The sequence below is a fragment of the Protomyctophum parallelum genome (assembly GCF_964188405.1).
Source record: "Protomyctophum parallelum genome assembly, chromosome: 4".
NCBI classification, from domain to species: domain Eukaryota; kingdom Metazoa; phylum Chordata; class Actinopteri; order Myctophiformes; family Myctophidae; genus Protomyctophum; species Protomyctophum parallelum.
Genome location: NC_139700.1, coordinates 27,841,644 through 27,865,321, shown reverse-complemented (window position 1 = coordinate 27,865,321; position 23,678 = coordinate 27,841,644). Strand labels below are relative to the sequence as shown.

General features: G+C 44.0%; 1 protein-coding gene across 1 annotated transcript; it reads left to right on the top strand.

The window, feature by feature from the left end:
- Positions 1-8,438: 8,438 nt before the first annotated feature.
- dus2 (dihydrouridine synthase 2) lies at positions 8,439-23,467 on the top strand. Its single transcript, XM_083763005.1, has 16 exons — positions 8,439-8,535; positions 10,146-10,289; positions 10,771-10,816; positions 10,923-11,014; positions 11,109-11,152; positions 12,804-12,864; positions 13,096-13,143; positions 13,726-13,791; positions 13,907-13,977; positions 14,376-14,462; positions 14,908-15,076; positions 16,468-16,589; positions 19,014-19,154; positions 19,458-19,545; positions 21,162-21,235; positions 22,404-23,467. The coding sequence occupies exons 1-16, from the start codon at positions 8,530-8,532 to the stop codon at positions 22,690-22,692; spliced, it is 1,548 nt and encodes a 515-aa protein (XP_083619131.1). The 5' UTR covers positions 8,439-8,529; the 3' UTR covers positions 22,693-23,467.
- Positions 23,468-23,678: the final 211 nt, after the last annotated feature.

Here is a 23,678-nt window from a genome sequence, read left to right as displayed (position 1 = left end):
TTGGCCTTTTTCCAGACAGAAGGGATGGTTTTCTGTGCTATGCATGTGTTCAGCATCCCCACAAGCCAGGTCTTTCCGTTAGGTCCCAGGTGCTGTATCATTTCTGCTAGTAGGTCATCAATCCCTGCTGCTTTTCCGGGTTTCAACTTTCCCATTGCAGTTTCACGTTCTTCTAGGTCGAAGGGTTTGGTTTGAAGGCTGGCTGATTGTGGTTGGTCTGATACCACTGTGCGATGGTATTCTCCTGTGGGTTGGTGGCGGTCTTGGTCACAACTGGTGGCCAACAGTTGTAACCAACACCGCCACCGACCCACATAGAATACCATCGCACAGTGGTATCAGACCAACCATAATCAGCCATCACTCAAACCAAACCCTTCGACCTAGAAGAACTTGAAACTGCAATGGGAAAGTTGAAACCCGGAAAAGCAGCAGGGATTGATGACCTACTGGCAGAAATGATACAGCACCTGGGACCTAACTCAAGGCCCTGGCTTGTGGGGATGCTGAACACATGCACAGCACAGAAAACCACCCCTTCTGTCTGGAAAAAGGCCAAAGTGGTTGCAATCCCTAAACCTGGCAAAGACCCATTATCCCCGAAGAGCTACCGACCCATTTCCCTCCTCTGCATCACGTCTTTCTTATACCTGTGGTGTGCGGGCTCCATCCAATACCTACACTAGTTGTGATGCAACAGAATTTGCTGTGACCGTTGTGAATTATGGGTGGTGTGGTCTTTGCCAAGACGGTGGATTGTGGCCCATGCCTTCCTGCTGTTATTTGTCATTTGTCATTATGGTGTTCTCTATATCTTTTCGTCCTGGGCATGACGTTAAACTGTTCCGTTTGAGAGGACCGGCGACCCTCGAATGTAAACAGCCACGAAAGGAAACTGTGTGTGTGAGGTGTTCTCTATCATTTCATTCCAGACTTCACTGTCTATCTCCTGTGTTTTCCATTCATCTTGAGCGTTACACAGTCGTCTGATGTGCGGGGGGAGGTGCCGGCTAGCGCATAAAGGCACGGACGGGACAGGTGTTTTCTTGACCCATCCCGTGATGATGCGACAGGTGTCATTTAGGGCTGTGTCGACCAATTTGGTGTGACGTGATCGGCTCCAGCTTGAGCAGGAATACTCTGCTGTAGAGAAAGACAGGGCCATGGCAGTTGCACGGATTGTTTGTGGGTCTGCGCCCCACTTGGGAGTTCACTAGTTTTCACAGGATGTTATTGTGGGTGTTGACCGTGGCTTTTGTGTTCTCCAGGTGTTTTTTGAAGAAGAGTGTCCTGTCCAGTGTAACTCCAAGATACATGGGGTGGGTATGGTTGGAGAGTTTGTGACCATCCCAAGTGACGCTCAGTTCTTTTCTCGCGTCTCGGTTCCTCAGGTGGAAGCTGCATAGTTGGGTTTGTGTGTCTTTCTTTTTCTGTCTTTCTTTCTTAGGACGGAGATCAAGGTAGACGCCATAGGAAGGCTCAACACTAGCCGATGCCCCTAGAGATCCATCCCAAAGCTTCCCTCGGGGAGCACAGCAAGCCAGCTAGCCAGCAAGCCTGCCCAGTCAGCCAACGCAGCCAGTCAGCTCCGCCAGTCAGCCAGTGTAGAAAGTCAGGCTGCCAAGCCAGAGCATATCAGCCCTTGCAGTCAGCCATTGCAGCCATACCAGCCTTGCTCAGTCAGCTCAGCCAGGCCTCTCTTGAGGCCTGGCTCTCTGTCTGCCTGGCCCGGTCTGCCCTGCCCTGCCTTGCAGCAACAGAACCAGCCTTTCTGGAAAGCCAGCCAGCTCAGAATGCGAGCTGAGCAAGCCAGTGCAGCAGCAAGCCCAGACTAGGTTACCGCAGCCTTACTGTGCAGCCACAGCCACTCAGTCTAGACCAGCAGGAGCTGGCCAGGCTCCAACCCTTGCAGCGCAGCCTTAGGCCGGACAGTCCCCCTGCCTGCACTTTGTTGCCTTCCTGGCCTGTCTGCCTGCCTAGGCGCCTCGGTCTTCCTGTCTGTCTGCCTTGGCCTGCCAGTCTGAAACTGGTTTAGACTAACTGCGTGCTTGCCAGCTGCGCTGGCTTGCTGAGCTCGTATTCTGAGCTGGCTGGCTTGCCAGCAAGGCTGGTTCTGTTGCTGCAAGGCAGGGCGGGGCAGACCGGGCCAGGCAGACAGAGAGCCAGGCCTCGAGAGAGGCCTGGCTGAGCTGACTGAGCAAGGCTGGTATGGCTACAATGGTTGACTGCAAGGGCTGATGTGCGCTGGCTTGGCAGCCTGACTTTCTACACTGGCTGACTGGCGGAGCTGGCTGGCTGCGTTGGCTGACTGGGCGGGCTTGCTGGCTAGCTGGCTTGCTGGACTCCCTGAGGGAAGCTTTGGGATGGATCTCTAGGGGCATCGGCTTGTGTTGAGCCTTCCAACGGCGTCTACCTTGATCTTCGTCCTAAGAAAGAAAGACAGAAAAAGAAACACACACACAAACTCAACTATGCAGCTTCCACATGAGGAAGGCAGGCAGGCACGCAGGCAGGCACAAGCTGCCTGCGTGCTTGCTTCGCCCTCCAGTTGCTGCTCCAGTTATTTGTTTTCCCTCAAACCCATCCTCAATGTGTTGGGTGAGGTTGAGCTCTGTCCAGCACAGGACGGGACGGAAACCAGCTTGGTCTTTAGTCAGCTTGGTGTCTATGAGTGGTATGAGGCGTTGGAGTAGCAGCCTCTCTTGTAGGTGATGCAGAGGAGGGAAATGGGTCGGTAGCTCTTTGAGGATGATGGGTCTTTGCCAGGTTTGGGGATTGCAACCACTTTGGCTTTTCTCCAGACAGAAGGGATGGTTTCTGTGCCATGCATGTGTTCAGCATCCCCACGAGCCAGGTCTTTGCGTTAGGTTCCAGGTGCTGTATAATTTCTGCCAGTATGTCATCAATCCCTGCTGCTTTTCCGGGTTTCAACTTTCCCATTGCAGTTTTGAGTTCTTCTAGGTCGAAGGGTTTGGTTTGAGGGCTGGCTGATTGTGGTTGGTCTGATACCACTGTGCGATGGTATTCTCCTGTGGGTCGTGGCGGTGTTGGTTACGACTGTTGGCCACCAGTTGTGATGCAACAGAGTTCGCTGTGACCGTTGTGAATTATGGGTGGCTCCCTGAGGTCCTTGATCGCCATTGGGTCCAACAGTGGTCATTGAAGCGTGCACACACATGCACACATGCACCTACACACACAGGGGCACATGCGTATGCACACCTGGACCTTTAAATGAACAACAACACAAAAACTAAGGCACTGGTGTCGGACTTCTGGTTTACCGGAACGGGGTTCAACTCCCTGCAGTGCCCTGCTCAATGTGTTGTATTTCATTCATTGGTCCATGGTCTCAGGTCATTGAGCGGCACGCTATAGTGTGCGATTCTTCATCATTGTTGAGGATTTTTTAAAGGTGAAAATCAAGGAAAAGCAAAAGGCTATAGTCCATGGTCACGGACCGCATACTGGTCAAGGTCATTTATACTGGTGAAGATCATTTACTAGTCTTCTAAAGGTCATTTATACTGGTGAAGATCATTTACTAGTCTTCTAAAGGTCATTTATACTGGTCAAGGTCATTTACTAGTCTCATGAAGGTAATTTATACTGGTCAGTCATATACTGGTCACGGTCATTTATACTGGTCAAGGTCATTTGTACTTGTCAAGGTCATTTATACTGGTCAAGGTCATTTACTAGTCTTATTGAAGGTCATTTATACTGCTCAAGGTTATTGATCAATATCAATGACCTTGATGACCCCAAGGTCATTAAGTGGCATGCTATAGTGCGCGATTCTTCATCATTGTTCACGATTTGAAAAAAGGTTAAATTGCGGAAAAGCGAAAGGCTATAGTCCATAGTCTCGGAGGGCATACAAAAATGTGTGGTGCTATACAGGCCGTTCTGGAAAATTTGGGACAGAGGTTCATCGTTGGCATCCAGGGAGTGTGTGTGCAAGATTTGGCATCGACCGGGTTAATGGTGCTGGAGATTAGCTGTTAACAAACTGACGGACACACACACACACACACACTCACTCAGAGTGCAAAACATACTCTATCCCCATGGCTTTGGCCTGGTGCCATACCGTTATTAATTATTGCCTACAATGTCAATTGTGAAATTACTTTACCGTTGCAATGCAAAATTTACATTTCAACGAATGGACCTCGTAAAACAAAACAAAAACCAAGGCACTGGTTGTGGTACTTCTGGTTTACCGGAATGGGGTTCAACAACGTGCAGTGCTCTGCTCAATTTGTTGTATTTACATGGTTCATTTTTATTTTCTGCTCATTGTGTTGCCTTTTCATAGATGATAACCCCCAGGTTCTTTAATGTGTTTGCACTCCCTACAGTTAGGTTACCAAGTCTATTTATTTATTATTTCTGTTCACTAGAACTAGAACCAATTACCAAAGTAGGCTTTCTAATGACACAACTCGCCTTTGTTTTTATGTGTAGCAAAAACGTTCTTTTTATTTACGCCAAAGAGTAGAGGCTGGTCTGCATTCATGCGAGCGGGGAAGTTTAGAGTAACATAGCTCTAAATGAAACGCATTAGAGCTATGGACCAGAGCTAGTAGTCATAGCACTTCATGGTATATGCATAGTTTATATAGTTTCATTATAGATATATTAAACAGAGAGGACTGGAGTCAATTGGGTTATATTATGTTTAACACTAATTTGAAGCTGTCAAAATCTGACAGACTTCTGGCGGCCATGGCCACGCCCACCTTTTGGTAACGCCCACTTTCGGCCAAGCCCACAAAAAGGACCCCCCATGTCATTTGCCAGGCAGGCTCCACTTCCTGTCCTCCACTTCCTGTCTGAGAGCTAGCTAATTTAAGACATCCGGTTGCCTTCAGAATAAAATAAGGTTATTTAATTCGTTAATTAAATAATTGTCAATGCCCCAAGGCACAGCACGTTTTTGAGCGTTGACCTCAGTAGAAGGTCTGCTGCCGTGAATTTTACACCTCTCCCACTTAGCGGAGAGTGGGGTGTGGTACAGGACATCTCCCCGAACGCGTGGGTATACTGCATCTACAAGTAGTACAAGATAAATTGAAACCATTGACACCTACTTCGATGGTTCAGTTGTCATCTATGCCGGGGAATTTAGCAGCTCTCATTCAAGCGTTTTTTCAAAATCCAGGTCACACATTTGATTGCAAAACAATCTGTGGTGTCACTCAACAACTAGTGAATAGCATCTTACTTGGCCTTAGGAATGCACAATGACCCATTAGATTTTATACACAAACTAGTAGTTTGGTTGAGTATGTGTGGTGTCCACACAGTTGTTCAAGCAAAACATACAGACATCTGTACATTCTGTGCCTGGACAGTTGAAAGCAATTAACAGAACAATAACGGAGGACAATTTGGAAGAAGATGATGATGATGTGGTTTTATGCAATGAAAGTCTAAATGACAATATGTGTGAAGCTATACCATTACCAATTCTAACATTTCTACAACAGACATCTGCTATCAAAAAATGTCACACACGGCTTGAAGAAGCAGCAGCGCAGGACTCAACATTTAGACGGAAACTTGAGAAATTCAATCTAGCCAACACATCAGTGTCATTAGTGTCTCAGAAATGTTCTAGGACAGAAGTATGCACCATATTAAATAGATTTGTAGAATACACACTTCGGTCTCCTTTCCTCGGAGATGACCTGCTTTGCCTGAAAAGTCTTAGTCTGTATAGTTGTACTCAATGTGGTGACAAGGCCTTACCATCTACAAAGAACATGTCACAATTCATAGTGCAGCCACTTGACGTGTCACAAAAAGGCATCTTAGACACTATTGCACAAATATTACCTGCTCAATCTGAACAATGTGAAACATGTCAGCAGGAAAAGAGCTTATCAACATATGAAGTAATTAACAGCCCACAGACCTTACTTCTCCTGTTAAGAGCTGGCACAAAAATTCCAAAAACGTTCAATTTATCCTGTCTGTACCACCAAAATGAGTATGCTTTGACCAGTATGTGTGTATTTTTCGACAGGCCACCATATGCGTCATTGTACATCCTTAAAGATCATAAATGGCATATCTGGACAAATGAATCGAATGACACAGCAGGCTATACCTTTGAGCTGATGCAAAGAACATCCGCTCGACAGCACACAAAGACAGTAGTCACAAGTAGTTTCTATGTCGTGTCATACGAGAAAATAAACAGTCGAGAAATAATCAAGTTTCGTCAGGACAAACAAATGCATAAATGCACAGACAGATGCAATCAACGCACACAAGTGACACCCATTCCAAAGCTAGAGGTAACTCCTTGACCTGACTTAGCTTGCGTAGAGAAAGTGATTTCATGTCAATGCCCCAAGGCACAGCACTTTTTTGAGCGTTGACCCCAGTAGAAGGTCTGCTGCTGTGAATTTTACACCTCTCTCTCTTAGCGGAGAGTGGGGTGTGGTAGAGGACATCTCCCCGAACACGTGGGTATGTCCAGATAGTTGCCTCGCGGAGGCCTCTTTGTCCAGTGTCCATTCTGGGTCCGGAAACGGTACTTTTTGTCAGCATTGACCCCAGTAGAAGGTCTGCTGCTGTGAATTTTACACCTCTCCCGCTTAGCGGAGAGTGTGGTGTGGTAGAGGACATCTCCCCGAACGCGTGGGTATGTCCAGATAGTTGCCTCGCGGAGGCCTCTTTGTCCAGTGTCCATTCTGGGTCCGGAAACGGTACTTTTTTCAGCGTTGACCACAGTAGAAGGTCTGCTGCTGTGAATTTTACACCTCTCCCGCTTAGCGGAGAGTGGGGTGTGGTACAGGACATCTCCCCGAACGCGTGGGTATGTCCAGATAGTTGCCTCGCGGAGCCGTCTTTTGTCCAGTGTCCATTCTGGGTCCGGAAACGGTACTTTTTGTCAGCCTTGACCCCAGTAGAAGGTCTGCTGCTGTGAATTTTACACCTCTCCCGCTTAGCGGAGAGTGTGGTGTGGTAGAGGACATCTCCCCGAACGTGTGGGTATGTCCAGATAGTTGCCTCGCGGAGGCCTCTTTGTCCAGTGTCCATTCTGGGTCCGGAAACGGTACTTTTTGTCAGCATTGACCCCAGTAGAAGGTCTGCTGCTGTGAATTTTACACCTCTCCCGCTTAGCGGAGAGTGGGGTGTGGTACAGGACATCTCCCCGAACGCGTGGGTATGTCCAGATAGTTGCCTCGCGGAGCCGTCTTTTGTCCAGTGTCCATTCTGGGTCCGGAAACGGTACTTTTTGTCAGCCTTGACCCCAGTAGAAGGTCTGCTGCTGTGAATTTTACACCTCTCCCGCTTAGCGGAGAGTGTGGTGTGGTAGAGGACATCTCCCCGAACGTGTGGGTATGTCCAGATAGTTGCCTCGCGGAGGCCTCTTTGTCCAGTGTCCATTCTGGGTCCGGAAACGGTACTTTTTGTCAGCATTGACCCCAGTAGAAGGTCTGCTGCTGTGAATTTTACACCTCTCCCGCTTAGCGGAGAGTGTGGTGTGGTAGAGGACATCTCCCCGAACGTGTGGGTATGTCCAGATAGTTGCCTCGCGGAGGCCTCTTTGTCCAGTGTCCATTCTGGGTCCGGAAACGGTACTTTTTTCAGCGTTGACCACAGTAGAAGGTCTGCTGCTGTGAATTTTACACCTCTCCCGCTTAGCGGAGAGTGGGGTGTGGTACAGGACATCTCCCCGAACGCGTGGGTATGTCCAGATAGTTGCCTCGCAGAGCCGTCTTTTGTCCAGTGTCCATTCTGGGCCTGGAAACGGTACTTTTTGTCAGCCTTGACCCCAGTAGAAGGTCTGTTACTGTGAATTTTACACCTCTCCCGCTTAGCGGAGAGTGGGGTGTGGTATAGGACATCTCCCCGAACGCGTGGGTATGTCCAGATAGTTGCCTTGCGGAGCCGTCTTTTGTCCAGTGTCCACTTTATAAAGTCCATGCACTCCAGTGAATAGCATTTATCCATTTAGATAACTTTATTATTATTATTATAAGGATTTAATTACTTATTCTTACACAGAAACATAATGTGTGTCTTATAGCATCATATAGCATCATTTAAATGCTTAATTTGTAGTTTTTTTTTTTTTTAAGATATTTTTTTTTGCGGCTTACGCCTTTTATTGATTTTTTAAGGGACAGATAGTAGGCTGACAGGAAACGGGAGAGAGATGGGGGGATGACATGCGGTAAAGGCCGTGTCGGGTTCGGGAGTCGAACCCGCGGCACACCGCGACTGGATCACCAGTCCGGTGCCCAGACCGTTACGCTACGGCCTGGGCCAATTTGTAGTTTTAATGTGCAAATTAAACTTTTTTTCAATACTCTAGAGGGTACTCTTATTTTGAAGAGATCGTCCACCGGAAGTCTTAAATTAGCTCACTAGATTAGCTCACTAGACGCTGCCACATGATCCGGCTCAGTGTGTGTGTCGTAGTGGTGGTTGTGAAGTGAACACGCGTGGAGTTCCACATGAAAACAGCTTCTTATTGTCCATTATTAACCACACACCGTTTACTACATGGCGGTGAGTTTTATTTACTGCCAGGTACACCAGATATATGATATCCCCACATTTAAGGAAGATGTGGTACTAGTAGTATTTCTATTCGGTCATCTCAGTCAACGACTGTGAAGTAAGCTAACGTTAGCATAGCACAGTGATGGTTCTCAGACTTGTTCATTTGAAGTATGTATACTTGCAGTGGTGCAACTTGTCACACTTGTCAGGCCAGTTGGCTGGCCAGTTAAGCACAGTAATCCCATGGTCAGTACACCAATTACTAGTAGTTTTGATAGCCTAGGCTATAGTTTTGGTACTGTAAGGCTATCATTTTGGTACTGTAGGCACTAGGCACTAGGCAGGTGCCAAATCCAGTTGGAAAGAATCTGGTAAATGCGGCTGTGTGAAGTTTTCACTGTCGTGATTATTTGGGGTGCCATGTCTGGCATGTCATCTGCTGGTGTTGGTCCACTGTGTCAAGTCCAGAGTCAACACAGCCATCTATCTGGATATTTTAGAGCACTTTGTGATTCAGTAACTTTTCAATTCAATTCAATTCAATTTTATTATAGTGTCAAATCACAACAAGTTGTCTCAAGACACTTTACAACCAACAAAGATCCATCCAGAGCAAGCAATATTGCGACAATGGTAACGAAAAACTATGTTGACAAGCTTGCTTTGGAGATGCTGATTTTTCTTTCCACTAGATTTGGCAGCTGTGTGATAAGTGTGCAACAGTGCATATACCATTACATTTTTGCGTTCTGCTCTGCTACATTCTTCTCTCTGCTCTGCACATTATTATACAACCAAGAGCAGGGAGATAGATATACAACCAGTAAGATGCCCTGAGGGTGAGAAGCGACCTCGCCCTAAAGGCATAGTGTACAGAGTGTACAGGGTTTGATGAGGGCCTTAATTTTTGGGCCTGTTGAGAATTCTAGTTAGTGCGGCTGCACTAATAACTTTGGGGCGGGTCCGTCTAGAGTTTGAATGGACAGGTATCAGTCAAAAGGGAGACATAGAAGAGGAAGGAAGGGTGGGAAAGGATCAACATATGGAATATCAGAACAGGTCAGCTCCATATATGGAGATCTAAGGGTTTGAGGTCAGATGTAGACTTGCTGGCCGGCTACAATCCATATACCGGTATGCAGATCTAGGTGATGATCGAGTCTTCTACATGTATGTCTATCCAGGGTTTGATGAGGTCAGTGTTGTGATCTCCATATAATATGTAGATGGCCATATATGGTGGCATGACGTGTCACGAGGCGTGATGTCATGAGGCGTGATGACACAAGGTGTGACCAAATATGGAGTGACTGACCGACTGACCAAATTACGTGAGATGCAGGTTTTCATAGTAAAAGTAAAAACAGAAATAGCAGCCCACCGGTGGTCACTCAACAATACAAATGAGCTTACGGCTGTTAACAAAGAACCTGGGCTTCCATAACACCTCAACAGTGCCACAGGCTGATCGCCTCCATGCCATGCTCATTGATGAAATAATTTTTCAAAAGTAGCCATTGCACATCTACAACCCGTCAATATCCAATTTGTTGATGTTGATTTTAACTCATGCAATTACATTTATATCCAACTGCTGATTGTTGCATTTTTTTTAGGAGAAAGAACCAACCATGACATCAGGTACAGTAGGGAGACTGTGTTTCAGAAACATCACAGCCCTGGCTCCGATGGTTCGAGTCGGGACCCTGCCCATGAGGTTGCTTGCTCTGGATTATGGGGCCGACATAGTCTACTGTGAGGTGAGTAGCACAAGGCTATAATAATAATGAGTGAAGCTGAACATTTTATGTCTTAATTCAAACATTGGTCTCCCCAGTTACTGCTTCTGATTGGCCGACCGCGTACATGCTGGATGTTTTTACTGCTGTTGTGTCGTGGGTCTATTTAATAACTCGTTATGGCCCAATCTTAGCTTTGGTTAATTTCAAAATAATAAGAAGACAGCTTTCCTCTTTAACCCATTTAGACCTGAGGACGATTCTACAAATGTCTTCTAAATCATGACAGTTTTCTGAAAAACCCATGCGCTATGAGCTTGTAGATCTGCTATTTTTCAACAGCTAAAGTGTAAAATAATGCTCAAAACACCAAAAGGGGTTCCCGTTCCGACTGGGTTGAAACTGTGTCCCAAATAGGGAAATGTGAGTAGAGTACTGCGAGTTACTACAGAGTTGTTGTTTGAGAACAGTGCTAAATTAATTGTCATCCATGTCATTGCAGGAACTCATTGATATAAAAATGGCTCAGTGTCACAGGGTGGTAAATGGTTAGTATATTATTCTCTCCTTTATTTTATCTTTTGAATCTATAAGGCTGCCCATTTATTCCCAGTGACGTGTGTCTGTCTGTGTCTTTGTCTGTGTCTTTGACAGAGCTGCTGGACACGGTGGATTTTGTAGCTCCAGATGACAGAGTCATGTTTAGGACCTGTGAGAGGGAGAGGGACAGAGTTGTCTTTCAAATGGTGAGAGAGTCCTGATCCATTGTGCTTTAGCTTCTATGTTGGTTCAGAGTTGACAGGTTTTCTGCAATAAGTTATTTCTTTTATGTTTTTGCAGGGAACTGCTGATCCAGAGAGAGCGCTAGTTGTGGCACAGCTTGTGTGAGTCCACGTTATTAGACTTTAATCGCTCTGCTTCACTTTACCCGCTCAAGGACCCCTGGGGGTACCCGGACCCCACTTTGAGAACCACTTTTGTAAGGAATGACAGAATAGAGTCGGGCAGAGACAGAATGACCTGGTCTGGAACCTAGGGCAATGTGATCATGTGGTACAGTATTTTGCACCCAGATCCCTTGGCTTGACAGTACATTTTTCCTCAATTGCTTGGATGCATTTCCTTGAACCCTCAACCTCATTCCTCAAGCTCTTAAAAGAGAATTCCATGCTAGAAGGCTTTCTTACCTTTATTTGTAGTTGTTACGTCCCCACCAAAGAGGTCCAGGTGTTATTTTGTGCAAAAGTGCATTATTGGCTATTTCCCCTAATATAAGCCCTCAATAGGGGTTGGGTTTTTCCATCGAAATAAGTAGTAAAGTGTGCCGCTTGGGGTACTATTCACATTATGAAGAGAGGATATATATATATATATAGCACCTGACGAAGCTCACGGCGAAACGCGTCGTGCTAATAAATAAGTTTGATGCAGTAAGTTGTCCGTCTCTGTTCCCTGGAGTGTGCAGTCCCTTCCTTGGAAGGTTTTTCTCTTTTTTGATATATATATATATATAAAAGATTTTTGAGCGATGGAAATAAGCGAATTAGCACAACACCCCAATGCCCCATTCAATGCAATTCAATTAATTGAGGGCTTATGGTAGGGGAAATGGCCAATAATGCACAAAATAACACCTGGACCTCTTTGATGGGGATGTAACAACTACAAATAAAGGTAAGATAGCCTTCTAGCATGGAATTCTCCTTTAACCCTTGGACTACCAATCCCAATTTTTTTGTTTGGGTAACAAATTGGCATATTTTTAATTCATCATTTTCACATTAATAGAAAGATCTGGTGGTTTGAACAGATGTTTTTTTTTTTTTTTTTTCATTGCTAGTGTATTCTCTCGAATTGCCACCAGATGGCGGGAACGCACCATTATGCTGATTTTGGCCAAAATAGACGAATCTTCCTAAGTCACTTCAACGATCGACAACATCCGGTAGTATTTTGACCCTAGTCACTAGCTTGGCTGGTCCGGATTGCTAAGCTAATGCTATATTTTTCATAACTAAGTCAAATTAACCTCAAATCAACCCCAAAACATCGCAAAATATCACATTTTTTACAGCGACGCGCGTGCACGATAGCGCACGATCACGCAGATTTCGGCAGTTTTTTGGTAAATTACATCCAACATTAGGGATTTTAGCGAAAAAATACTAATTTTTGCTCCGTTGAACCCTATATAACTGACATTTATTGACATTCCGTTAATTCCGTGAACGGGAGGTTTGTATTTTTAGCAATAATCAGTTTTTTCCGTTAATTGTAGCCCAGGGGTTAATTGTAACCCCCAAAACCGTAAAATCATGTCTTAAGTTATAAGTTATAACTAACTATACGAGCTGTGCAAAAGACTATAAATCAAAATGATAGCCAAATGTATCAGCAGACATCAACTCCATCAATCACTCACTGCGACTACAGCAATGTCACCGAATGTATAGCAACTTCTGATTGCTTAAATTCATGAGCATGATATTTCAGTATTTTACTAGAAAGGTTTTGTGTATTTCGTTTTATGTGCAGGGAGAAGGATGTAGCTGCTATTGATGTGAATATGGGTTGTCCAAAAGAATACTCCACTAAGGTGAGTTGAGCTCTTGCAGTTAATACCTGTGATATAACATATTTAAGTTTAACAATAAACTTTATTGTACAAACACAAATAGGATCATCTTTTTAGCATATTTTTCTACCATATAAAAAGTTTGGAAAACATACATATATACCTGTGATAGGCCAATACCAGCTGATAAAATGGCACAACGTCAGAGTAGATTTGATCTATCGGTGGGCTCTGCTTCTCTCTGCTTTGTAGGGAGGAATGGGGGCTGCACTTCTTTCAGAACCTGATAAGATTGAGGCTGTGAGTATCTCTTCTTTCCACTGATTGGTTCCCAACCTATGAGGGCATAGGGGATTGCGTGATGCCATGTCTATTTGGAGATAGTTCAATATCCTTCCTTCCATCCACTTAATGTTTCACAAATATCTAAAATAGCTGACCTACAAGCTTGTAGCCCTATTTTTTGTCAGTTTCCCATACCTGTATCCCTAAACTTATTTTCCTTTATTTTGAAAAACATTTTAAAATTGTTCAACTAGCCAATCTATATCAACACGTGAGCTTGTAGATCGGCCATTTGAACAATTAAAAAATGTTTTTCAAAATGGTAAAAAAGGCAAAGACGTCTAGGGATTTAAGGGGTAAGGCACTGGTGAAAATAGGGCCCATTATTATTTCAGACTTTTGCCTCGATTGCGCAACAAATTATAAGACAGGATTATGTGGTTAATCAGGCTAATCACTTTAATCAATTATTAAAACATGATTTGAAAGTCATTTGGGAACTACTGGATTATTCAATAGTTTGTTCAGAGCTATCCAATCTATGTAACTGAGTTGAATAGAAAGAACATTGATCAGTATTCCTTTTCTCAACTGTAGATCCTCAGGAAACTTGTCAAAGGAGTGTCCAAACCAGTGACATGTAAAATCAGAATCCTATCTACTGTAAGTGCTGGATGGTGACAGTGTTATTATAGTTAAATAAAAATAAAAAATAATGAAATCCAGAACCTGTGGGCGTCCTTGGGCCACTAATGAAAGCTGACGTGAATGATTTTAGGTGGAGGAGACGGTGACTTTGGTCAAAAGGATTGAGAAGACGGGAGTAGCTGCTATTGCGGTTCATGGCAGGTAACGCTTTCATGGAAGCATTCTACATCCCCATTTTAGAGCATTTATCAGATAATCTGTCAGGTGGAATCTTTTTATGTCCAAAAGCATACATTTTCAGGAAATGGGTAAAATTTTGTTATTTAATCAGAGTCTGGCTGTGGGTTTTATAGATTCAACCAGTTAAAAGTATTACTGTATGAGCTTGTGACTAATAACTACATGGTCTTTGGAACACAGGTCCTGATATTGTTTTAGACATGTTATGGTTTCCACCTGTCAGCAACGATATATATTCTATCCACTCTATGGCTACATGTCCATCTACTATTTGTAATCTTTCTATATGATATGTCTATATACATTTTGTCTATGTGCATGATATTGTCAAAATTGTCAAATTTCTCACTGGTGTTTAGGTTTAAAGATGAGCGTCCGAGGCACCCTGTTCACTGTGACTTCATACAGGCTGTGGCTCACAGTGTGTCTGTCCCCGTCATCGCTAAGTAAGACTCCTTACCGTTCTCCTGGCAGAAAAAGTTGCCATATTTTAAAATAGCAGATCTCCATGCTTACAACGCATCACATCACAATGGCTGTGAGAGAGTATTTTCACTATTATGACAAGGTATATAGGTTAATTTGTTCAGTCAGGCTGTCAAAATCTTCATATCCAGTCATGAAATAAAGGGCTGTCGGAACCGTTTTAGTCAGAGCTATGAAATATATGGATATTTCTGGATACCAATCAAGCGGTTAAACAGATGATGACGATGGTGATAACAATAGAGGGTATGCACGTGACATCATCATACCCGGGAGTTACTTTTCTGGCCTTGACAGCCCATACATCCAAACGGATTCACTTTATGCATGCACATACCCTCTATATATTTGACTGTCCATCAGCAGCCCTAAACCGTGTCTGTGTCCATGGCTGTGTGTTAACAGTGGAGGCTCTTTGGACCTGGTGAAGAGTCAGTGTGACATCGAGGAGTTCCGTCGGGCCACGGGGGCGTCGTCGGTCATGCTGGCCCGGGCCGCCATGTGGAACGCCTCTGTGTTCCGCAGCCACGGCCTGCAGCCTGTGGAAGAAGTGATGGAGGAGTACCTCAAATATGTGAGCACACAATGTCTTCTGGGCATGATTCCCTAAGCAATTTACGCTCGTATATATTTTGAGCATACCAGCATTGTGTATATATATGTATGTGTGTTTTTTATCTATGTCCTTTAATATGAAATACATTTCAAGGTAAAGAATTTAGCACATGCATGATGTTTAATCAGATTATTTGACTATAGCATGAGATGAGCATTCAAATAACTTTTCCGCTGCTATCACAAATCCACAGAGGGGTGTCCTGGGCGCGGCCATTACTGAGGTGTAATCCATGGAGCAGGTGCTCCGTAGGCCAGGTGTGGCTAATCAGTGCTGCTGTGCTTAATGGTACACCTCAGTAATGGCCGCACCCAGGCAACCCTCTGTGGATTTGTCTATATGAAAGCAGCGACCTTCAGTTTACCCTTTTTAGCAGTGCTCCGGTTAGTATGGCGAGCCTCCGTCCCCTCCAGCTATGGGACTTTTTCGACTCCATTGAGCCTACATTATGACAGGATTTTCAAAGCGCTGTATCTCAAAAGGTTCGAGCGCTGTCCATGGTGAGCCGGCGCGCACCCGCCGATCGTGAATCATTAGTGAGTTTGTACCACATCGCTGAGCACATGTAACTGGTTGTAATGATAGCTAAGGGGTCTGAGTTAATGCGAGTGATTACTGCTCATAACAAAAGCCCCCACCTTCCTGAATAACCCGGAAAGGACACGAGGATAGTAGAGTTAGAGTGGACGGGTGGCATTCCTTAGGTGTGTGTATGCTGCCACCTAGCGGCACAGAAAAAGTTAAGGGACTTCGAAAACCACCAGAAAACATCTTCTATGGCATTTGTTCCCAAACATTTTCATGTCAAGGACCCCCAAATTTACACTAATTAGCCCGCGGACCCCCATTTGAAAAGAAGAGTTTGAGTCTAGCAGTGATTCTCAACCCGTTTTAGTTTCAAGGTCCCCCAGGTTTGACCTGAATTAGACTACGGATCCCCATTTAATGGCATTTCTATTTCTGAGAGCCCCAATTTATATTGTAAAATCAATGTTAATTTAACTCTGAGAGTGTACACAGAGAGTGAGAGTGTACACACACCAAATAAACCCGTTGGGGTCCATTTTGTTCCATGTGTACACTCAGAGTTACAGACCCATAGGGGTCCATTTGGTTACAAACTATCATTTAGCTGGGGACCCCCTGGAACTCCTTCAAGGACCCCTGGGGGTCCCCGGACCCCACTTTGAGAACCACTGTACTATGGGTACCTTCTAACCGAACAAATAGGTTGTCAGCTTGTACCCAAAGATGTTAGCAAAAATCTTTTCTGAAGTGCTTTTCAGTTGTGGCCCACTGACTATTCAGTGGTTAAGAGTAAGACTAGTAATATGTTCTCCTTTTCTCAGGCAATACAATACGACAACAATGTGTTCAACAGCAAGTACTGTCTGTGTCAGATGCTGAGGGACAAAGTGGAATCTCCAATGGGAAAACAAGTCCAATCATCCCAGACCAATAAAGAGCTCTGGTGAGTCCTGCTTCATTTATACTTTCTTACTCAGTCATTTGCTAATTGTGACGTGTTGTGAGTTTGCACATGCGCATGCACATGCACATGCGTAAGCCTTGTCGAGCCATAAGGCCCATAGCCCAAGTACCAAAGTTTGAGGATGCAGAGAGTTCATATTAAACCAAGATTGGCAAGTGGAGGTTCAACCCTTTCATCCACTAGAGGGCAGGATTGGGCAACATTTTCTGGAAGACCTGCTTTGTGCCACCTTGGATATGGTGTTTAGGTCAGGGGGGCAGTCAGACAGATATTTCGTGAAGCCACTAAAGAAATCGGGACTTCCTGAAAGTTCATATAATGGCCTGTTGTGGCGATGTCATTGGGCCCAAAAAAAACCCATAGCTCCATAGAGGCCCATGTATTTGGGCCCAACTTCACCTAGACTGTATTACCTTAATAAACATGGTCATGAATACTTTCTGCTTCCAGTCACTAGTTTAAAGTCTCATTTCTCATGTCATAATATTCTTTTTGGAAAATTATGGTCCCATTTATACGCGAATAAAGTCGCGTATGTTCTGAGGGGCGTGGCTACCGTTACAGTCTATGAACGGGAGCCACCCCCCGTTCAGTCAAAATAAAAACCAACTAAGAGTAAGGGGTGAAGTCCCGCCTCGTTGTCTGGGCCAGCCAATGGCCAGCTGGGCCCAAACGGAGCCAGCCAATGGCCAGCTGGGCCCAAACGGATCTAGAAATATGGCGACTTACAGTGCAAGGAATTACAGGCTTCATTTTACGTCCATGTTAGACCCGGGGAACGCTTTGTCCATATTTTTTTTACAGTCTATGGTTTAGGTATACAATTTACAATTTACAATTTAGGCATTTAGCAGACGCTCTTAATCCAGAGCGACTTACATTTAAGCAAGAACAAAAGCATGGGAATACATCACATAAAAGCATTTATCATGAAACATGCGTAAGCTAAGAAAGTAACAGTGGAATATCTATATAATGAAACTATACATACACTATACATATAAACTATACATATTTACTACTATGCTATACATTATGTACTATGGCGTGCTATGACTATATACAATACAATTATAGTGCTGTCTACATAACATGCTATAAGTCTGTGTCAAATCAAATGCTATCTAAGCCAACAGAAATGCTATCTAAGGGGTTAGGGTAAGTGCTATGGGCCATGATGGAGTCTGAAAAGGTGGGTTTTCAGGCTACGGCGGAAGATTGGGAGTGATGCTGCAGTTCTGACTGCAATGGGAAGTGCATTCCACAGTTTTGGAGCCAGAAGGGAGAAGAGTTTGGGACGTGTGGAGCGTTGTCCCGGCGTTTTTAGTGAGGGGACTTCCAGTTTCCCTGCGTTGGCTGATCTGAGTGCGCGGGAGGGTTTGTAGGGTTCAATGATTCAATCATACTTGCAAGATATGGGGGAGCCATACCTTTGGTTGCTTTGAATGCCAGCATCAGAGTTTTGTATTCTGTGCGGGCAGCGACCGGGAGCCAGTGGAGGGAGCGGAGCAGGGGGGAGAATTTTGGCTGGTTGAAGACCAAGCGAGCTGCTGCATTTTGGATCAGCTGGAGAGGCTTAAGTGCACATGCTGGTAGGCCAGTAAGGAGGGAGTTACAATAGTCGAGACATTATACATTATGGGGGGAGGTGTTTGCAGATGCTGAATATTTGGCAGGCTTTACTCTTAAGTGTCGGTAGACCGCAAGGTCATGGGTTCGATCCCAGGCACCACCAACTCAGTGTATGAGGAGCACGGCTTGATGTTGTGCGGTACTTGTACTGGGAGCTGATGGTAGGTACATCTCAGCCATCCTTCTCCCAGAGGTCTAGCGCATTGAAACTGGGATAGACTCCCACAACCTGGCTGATACAGACAATAAGCCTCTCTGACTCAAGGGCCTTGCAAACGGGGAGCGATAAAACGCGCCTACAGTTCATTTTCAATGAGACCTGCGTTTTTGCTCAGGGAAGTCACTTGTTGCGTGTGTGCTTGTTACGTGCACACGCCCGCGACTCACCAGACCTGGATTCTGTTTCGCTTTTTTTTACCGCTTGCGTTGTTGATCCAGGCAACAACGCCTGCGTTCCTCGCTTCACGTTTGCAAGGCCCTTTACTCTGATTTACTTGCCTACTCTTAAGTATAATTTTGAGGTACTGAAATACTCTGTCTATTCTAATCAAAAATAGCCGGTCTACAAGCTCACTATTTGTAAGCCTGTAGATCGGCTTGTAGATTATTTAATGAATAAATACACACATCACATTCATTAAATTAAGTCGATTTTTAAAAGTAAGTCCTATGCGCATTAGAAGGAACATATCATGGCTTTTATGTGTACAGACTGTAAACCAACAAAAAAATACCTAAACCACCCTGTAAGTGAAACCATGTGTGTTGCAGTGACGCCTACGGGATGCAGGAGTTTTATGAGAAGATGGAGACCCAAATGCAAACCAAGAGAGAGGCCATCCAGGTCCATAGCCACCCTGAGCACCCCGTCATGGATGGAGATGTAACTACCATGTACGTCAGGTTTGAAAGGTACGTTGGTTGGTTGTTTGGTTAGTTACAGTCTGCCTCCTGGTGGCACTGATGTGGAACATTTTCCTTGGCCTCCAGGGAGTCTGCATGCAAAGTTTCACGCCGATCTGTCCAATGGTGCCGGGGATTAGCTGCTCACACACGGACAGACACATGCAAAAACATTGTCTCGGCCACGGCTTCAGTCTGTCCGAGACAATAAAAAAAGGAATTGTAGTCTATTGTAACAGTATTTAAATTGTGATATTGCAAATTGAAGTTACAAAATCTTGAGTACTACTTCTACCACTGTGTGTTTTCTAGGAGGGAGTACCCGCCGCAGATCACTCCTAAGATGTATCTGCTGGAATGGACCCGCAAGGAGAAGCTGGAGCAGCCATTATATGAAACTGTAAGATGGATTCATGGATTCAAGTTTGCCGTCGCCACGACTGATTTCATTTAGATGCCAAAGAAGCAAGCATGTCTTCAATTGAAGCATGTTGCGCAATACAAGCCAGCATAACGTAATATATTCTATGGGAGACAGGAAGTATTCCCAAACTATTTTATGTCAAGGTCCCCCAAATGGACACCAATTAGCCTGCGGACCCCATTAGAAAAGTATATGCCAAGGACCCCCATAAGAGAAGATTTTACGCCTCTAGCAGTGATAATCAACCAGTTTAATTTCAAATACCCATGTGTACATAATTAGTGTAATGAAGAATATAGAGACTAGACTACACCTTCTGTGTACATGCAGCAAGAAATAAAGGATAAGATAAGATAGACTTTATTGTCCTGATGAAAATATGTCTTGGACGCAACGTTATTTGCTGTTGAGCAATTACAGTGCATACACGGACTGTAATCAGTCAACGCACGCACGCACGCACACACACACACACACACACACACACACACACACACACACACACACACACACACACACACACAGTGCCTAGAGTACATTATACACAGGCTGCCTACAAATTGCACACTGCCTCTCATACAACACGGCTGTAGTTAGGATAGTGTACATAATATGTGCAGTACAATTTAGATGGTCTCATCAATATAGAATCATTGTTAAATATAAATTGTTTTTAACAGCTGGTAGGGTTTAAGTGGATAAAGTGGTTGAGATGCACTGGGTACTCTGAAGCGCAATCATTTATTTACTCACATATCCATAACCTCTATTGTTTAGAGTTATAGTTGTCTCCACCAGGCCGAAGGCATATGTTTTGCCCTCCGTCCGTGTATGTGTGTGTCCGTCAGTCCGTTAACAGCTAATCTCCGGCACCGTTAACACGGTCGATGCCAAACTTTGCACACACACTCCCTGGATGCCAACGATGAACCTCGGCCCCAAATTCTCCAGAACAGCCTGTTATAGCGCCACCATGAGGCAGCTTTTTACCATAACTGCACCGATCTGCGTGAAACATTGCATGCACACTCCCTAGAGGCCAAGGACAAACCTTTGACCTCCGACTTTAGTAAAACACCATTTTTGTTATTATAATATAAAATCCCGCAAATCGTTACACAGTATCTTTATAGTCATGTGTTCAAGACGGATCTGTCCGATATTTCATATTCCATCGTAATTGGCTAACATTGGCTTTCAAAGTTTGCATGATTGGCCCGTTTTGAACAAAAAGCCTCGCAGCATGCAATTTATGTGCAATCTTTTGCACCTCTTTTACTAGGTTGAGGAATATATCCCAACCTTTTCACATTGGCCTGTTATAGCGCTACCAACAGGTGGATTTTAGCAAAACACATTTTTGGAACAAAATGCCTCAAATCATCCAATTGCCATCAAAGGCATAAGAAGAAGTGGCACCCTTTTCACATTGGCCTATTATAGCGCCACCAGGAGGCCACACCTGACCTTGCCTGGTTGAGACCTGTGCCGCGAGGGGCACTTTTTCTAGTTTTCCTTTCTTTGCTTTCTAATTCATTGAAATGCATCAACTTCACTGATGTATATGGGTTCATTCCCATTCTTGTGTTCAGGTACAACGCTCACAAGACAGAGGTTTCCAATCAACGGTAACGATAGCAGATAAGAAATACAGATCGACCTTGTGGTAAGGAAATAGAACATCACTGCAAATATGCCAATGTTTTTGTCATGTTTTTCTTGTGTTTCTTTTCTTTTTCACAACGGCCAGATTTAACGGGCAGAAACCTACCATCTCCATATTTCCATTTTCTTGTGTTTTTTCATAAATTAATGCCCTACGACGTGATCATACTACAGCGTCACACGAAAGCATCAAAAGGAGCAGATCCACAAGCATTAAACACGGCGTGAAGCGACACATTTTCAGCTTGTAGATCGGCTGCTTTTGAATTTGAATCCTGAAAAGTAACAGTTTTTAACATATGATGTTTCCACCTGACAGTTGTCTCTACAAAGCATATCTCTGCTGTCGGGAGGAAACCACCTAACTCCAAAATGTTCATTTTTCAGGAAATGAAAAATATACATTTTTCAGGAAATTAAGAAAACCGTATATTTATATAGTGGTGGAGTTAGTTGCTTTAGCAGGAGTTAATAGATTTTGTCCAAAGCACTTTTTACTACTTCCCACTTCCCAATTATATTTTCGAAACAACACACAGACGTAAGGTGTTCAATAGCACTGATTTATGCTAAAGAAAATAAAAAATAACTGTAGTTATGAGGTTTCCTCCCGACAGCAACGAGATTATGTGTGTTCAAACTAGAGACGGAAATATTTTTTTAGTCACTTCTTTAGTGTGATTTTTTTGGTTGCTGTATTCTTTCGTGTCTTCACCCATTTTCCTATGCATGCACGTTGTCAATCACTGTACCAATAACGTTTTAATCTAGCACCTAAAATAAAAATAAGAATGGCTGAGCAGTGAGCTACTACATACTACATTTCATGTCTAAAATGTATCGACCTTTTACAATCAGGGTGTCAAAGACACACAGCGAGTGTGTTTTTCCCATGTGAGTTGCAGTTTCATTATTCGTGTGGCAAAATAAATAAATATAGCTGTCGAGATGACAACAGTGAAGCAAAACTTTGAAGCGATTAGGCAAAATTCATTTATTCAGTTGCATTGACCCGTTATACAGTACATATGTATATTTTCAGAGTTACCGTTGCAATCTAACCCTCCCCTGCAGCCCCCCCAACCCCGGGCAGTGTTTGCACTCTGCCATCCCCATTAGTGTTGCACGTAAAACCGGCAAACAAAAAGTCTTGATTTCATTGCACACAGGGAGAAGTCGAAGAAGTTTGCGGAGCAGGCAGCAGCTATAGTGTGCCTCCGTATTCTGGGAGTTCCAGAGGGAAAAATTGGCGAAGAGAACTCTGGCCTGGTCTGTAAGAGGAAGAGGGAGGCCAAGACCAACGGCACCACGGAGGACGATGTGACCAAGAAAAGACACTTGTCTGATTCTGAGTCACAGCCACAGGTACGCGAAGAGGCCAGGGGGACCGCTGCAGTAGCACACAATGGGAACCATCGCAAGCCGGACACGGGAACAACTTTGGATCAACATGACTGACAGAATAGAATAAAACGTTTAAAAAAAAACCTCATAAATGTGGATGAAAGACCACAAGATGACATGCTGCTTTGGTTTCCAACGGAGGTGGGCATGAGATGCCCCGACTGCTATTGACAAGGAAAATGTACTTAAACATTTTCACTTCTAGGACCTTCAGATCGATGTGTATTTAGCCACTGAACACCCATCTGAAAAGATTTTGTTCCAGGGACCCCCATACGAGAAGAGTTGTGTTAAAACGTTTTCAAATGATTTTTTTTTTATTAGACTAAATGCAAGCTCATGGTGCTTTGCGATGCGTTGTGAGCTTGTAGATGAGCCATTATCAAATCAGAACCAGCTTCCAGAAATACCCCAAGCATAAAATACAAGTGGTTAAAGTTTGTTTAAACTCTGGACACAGATCACATGTGTTTGGCATCAGTTTCACAGTTTGTGTTCTTTTCTCCAGAGGATGTGGTCATGAGGCTCGATCTGTTCACGCCCACAGTAACCAAGTCTTATTTAAATTTTTTTAACAGACGGGTCAGTTACAATGTTTATTAGCGCCATAAAAGCAGTGGTAACTTCCCCCAACCACTAGAGGGCAATGCCGAAGGGATATAGGGGGCCTACAATGTTTTTATTTTTTTTATTTTTTTCATTGTTTTTTTTTATTCTTTAAAGTTTTCATGTAGCAAACATCACTTGGGGGAAGTTGGGGCCTTACAGGAGAATGTGTTTTATTTTATTTTTTATATCGGCGCAAATTCTCCACGTTAATAATTCAAACCCCCTCATCTATTTGTTTTGTTTGTTTCAAGAAATTAAAGAAAATGAAACTTAATTTGCATTATAAGTTTGGTGTTGGATAAAAACAAATATCGACTTTAATTAAAGTATTTAATTATGAATGCGTAGTTTTGGTAATTAAATAATACTTTATGATCCTCCCCACTCCCTCCCAGCCACAGGCAGTCTGTCTAGTTTGCTGACGTCACGGA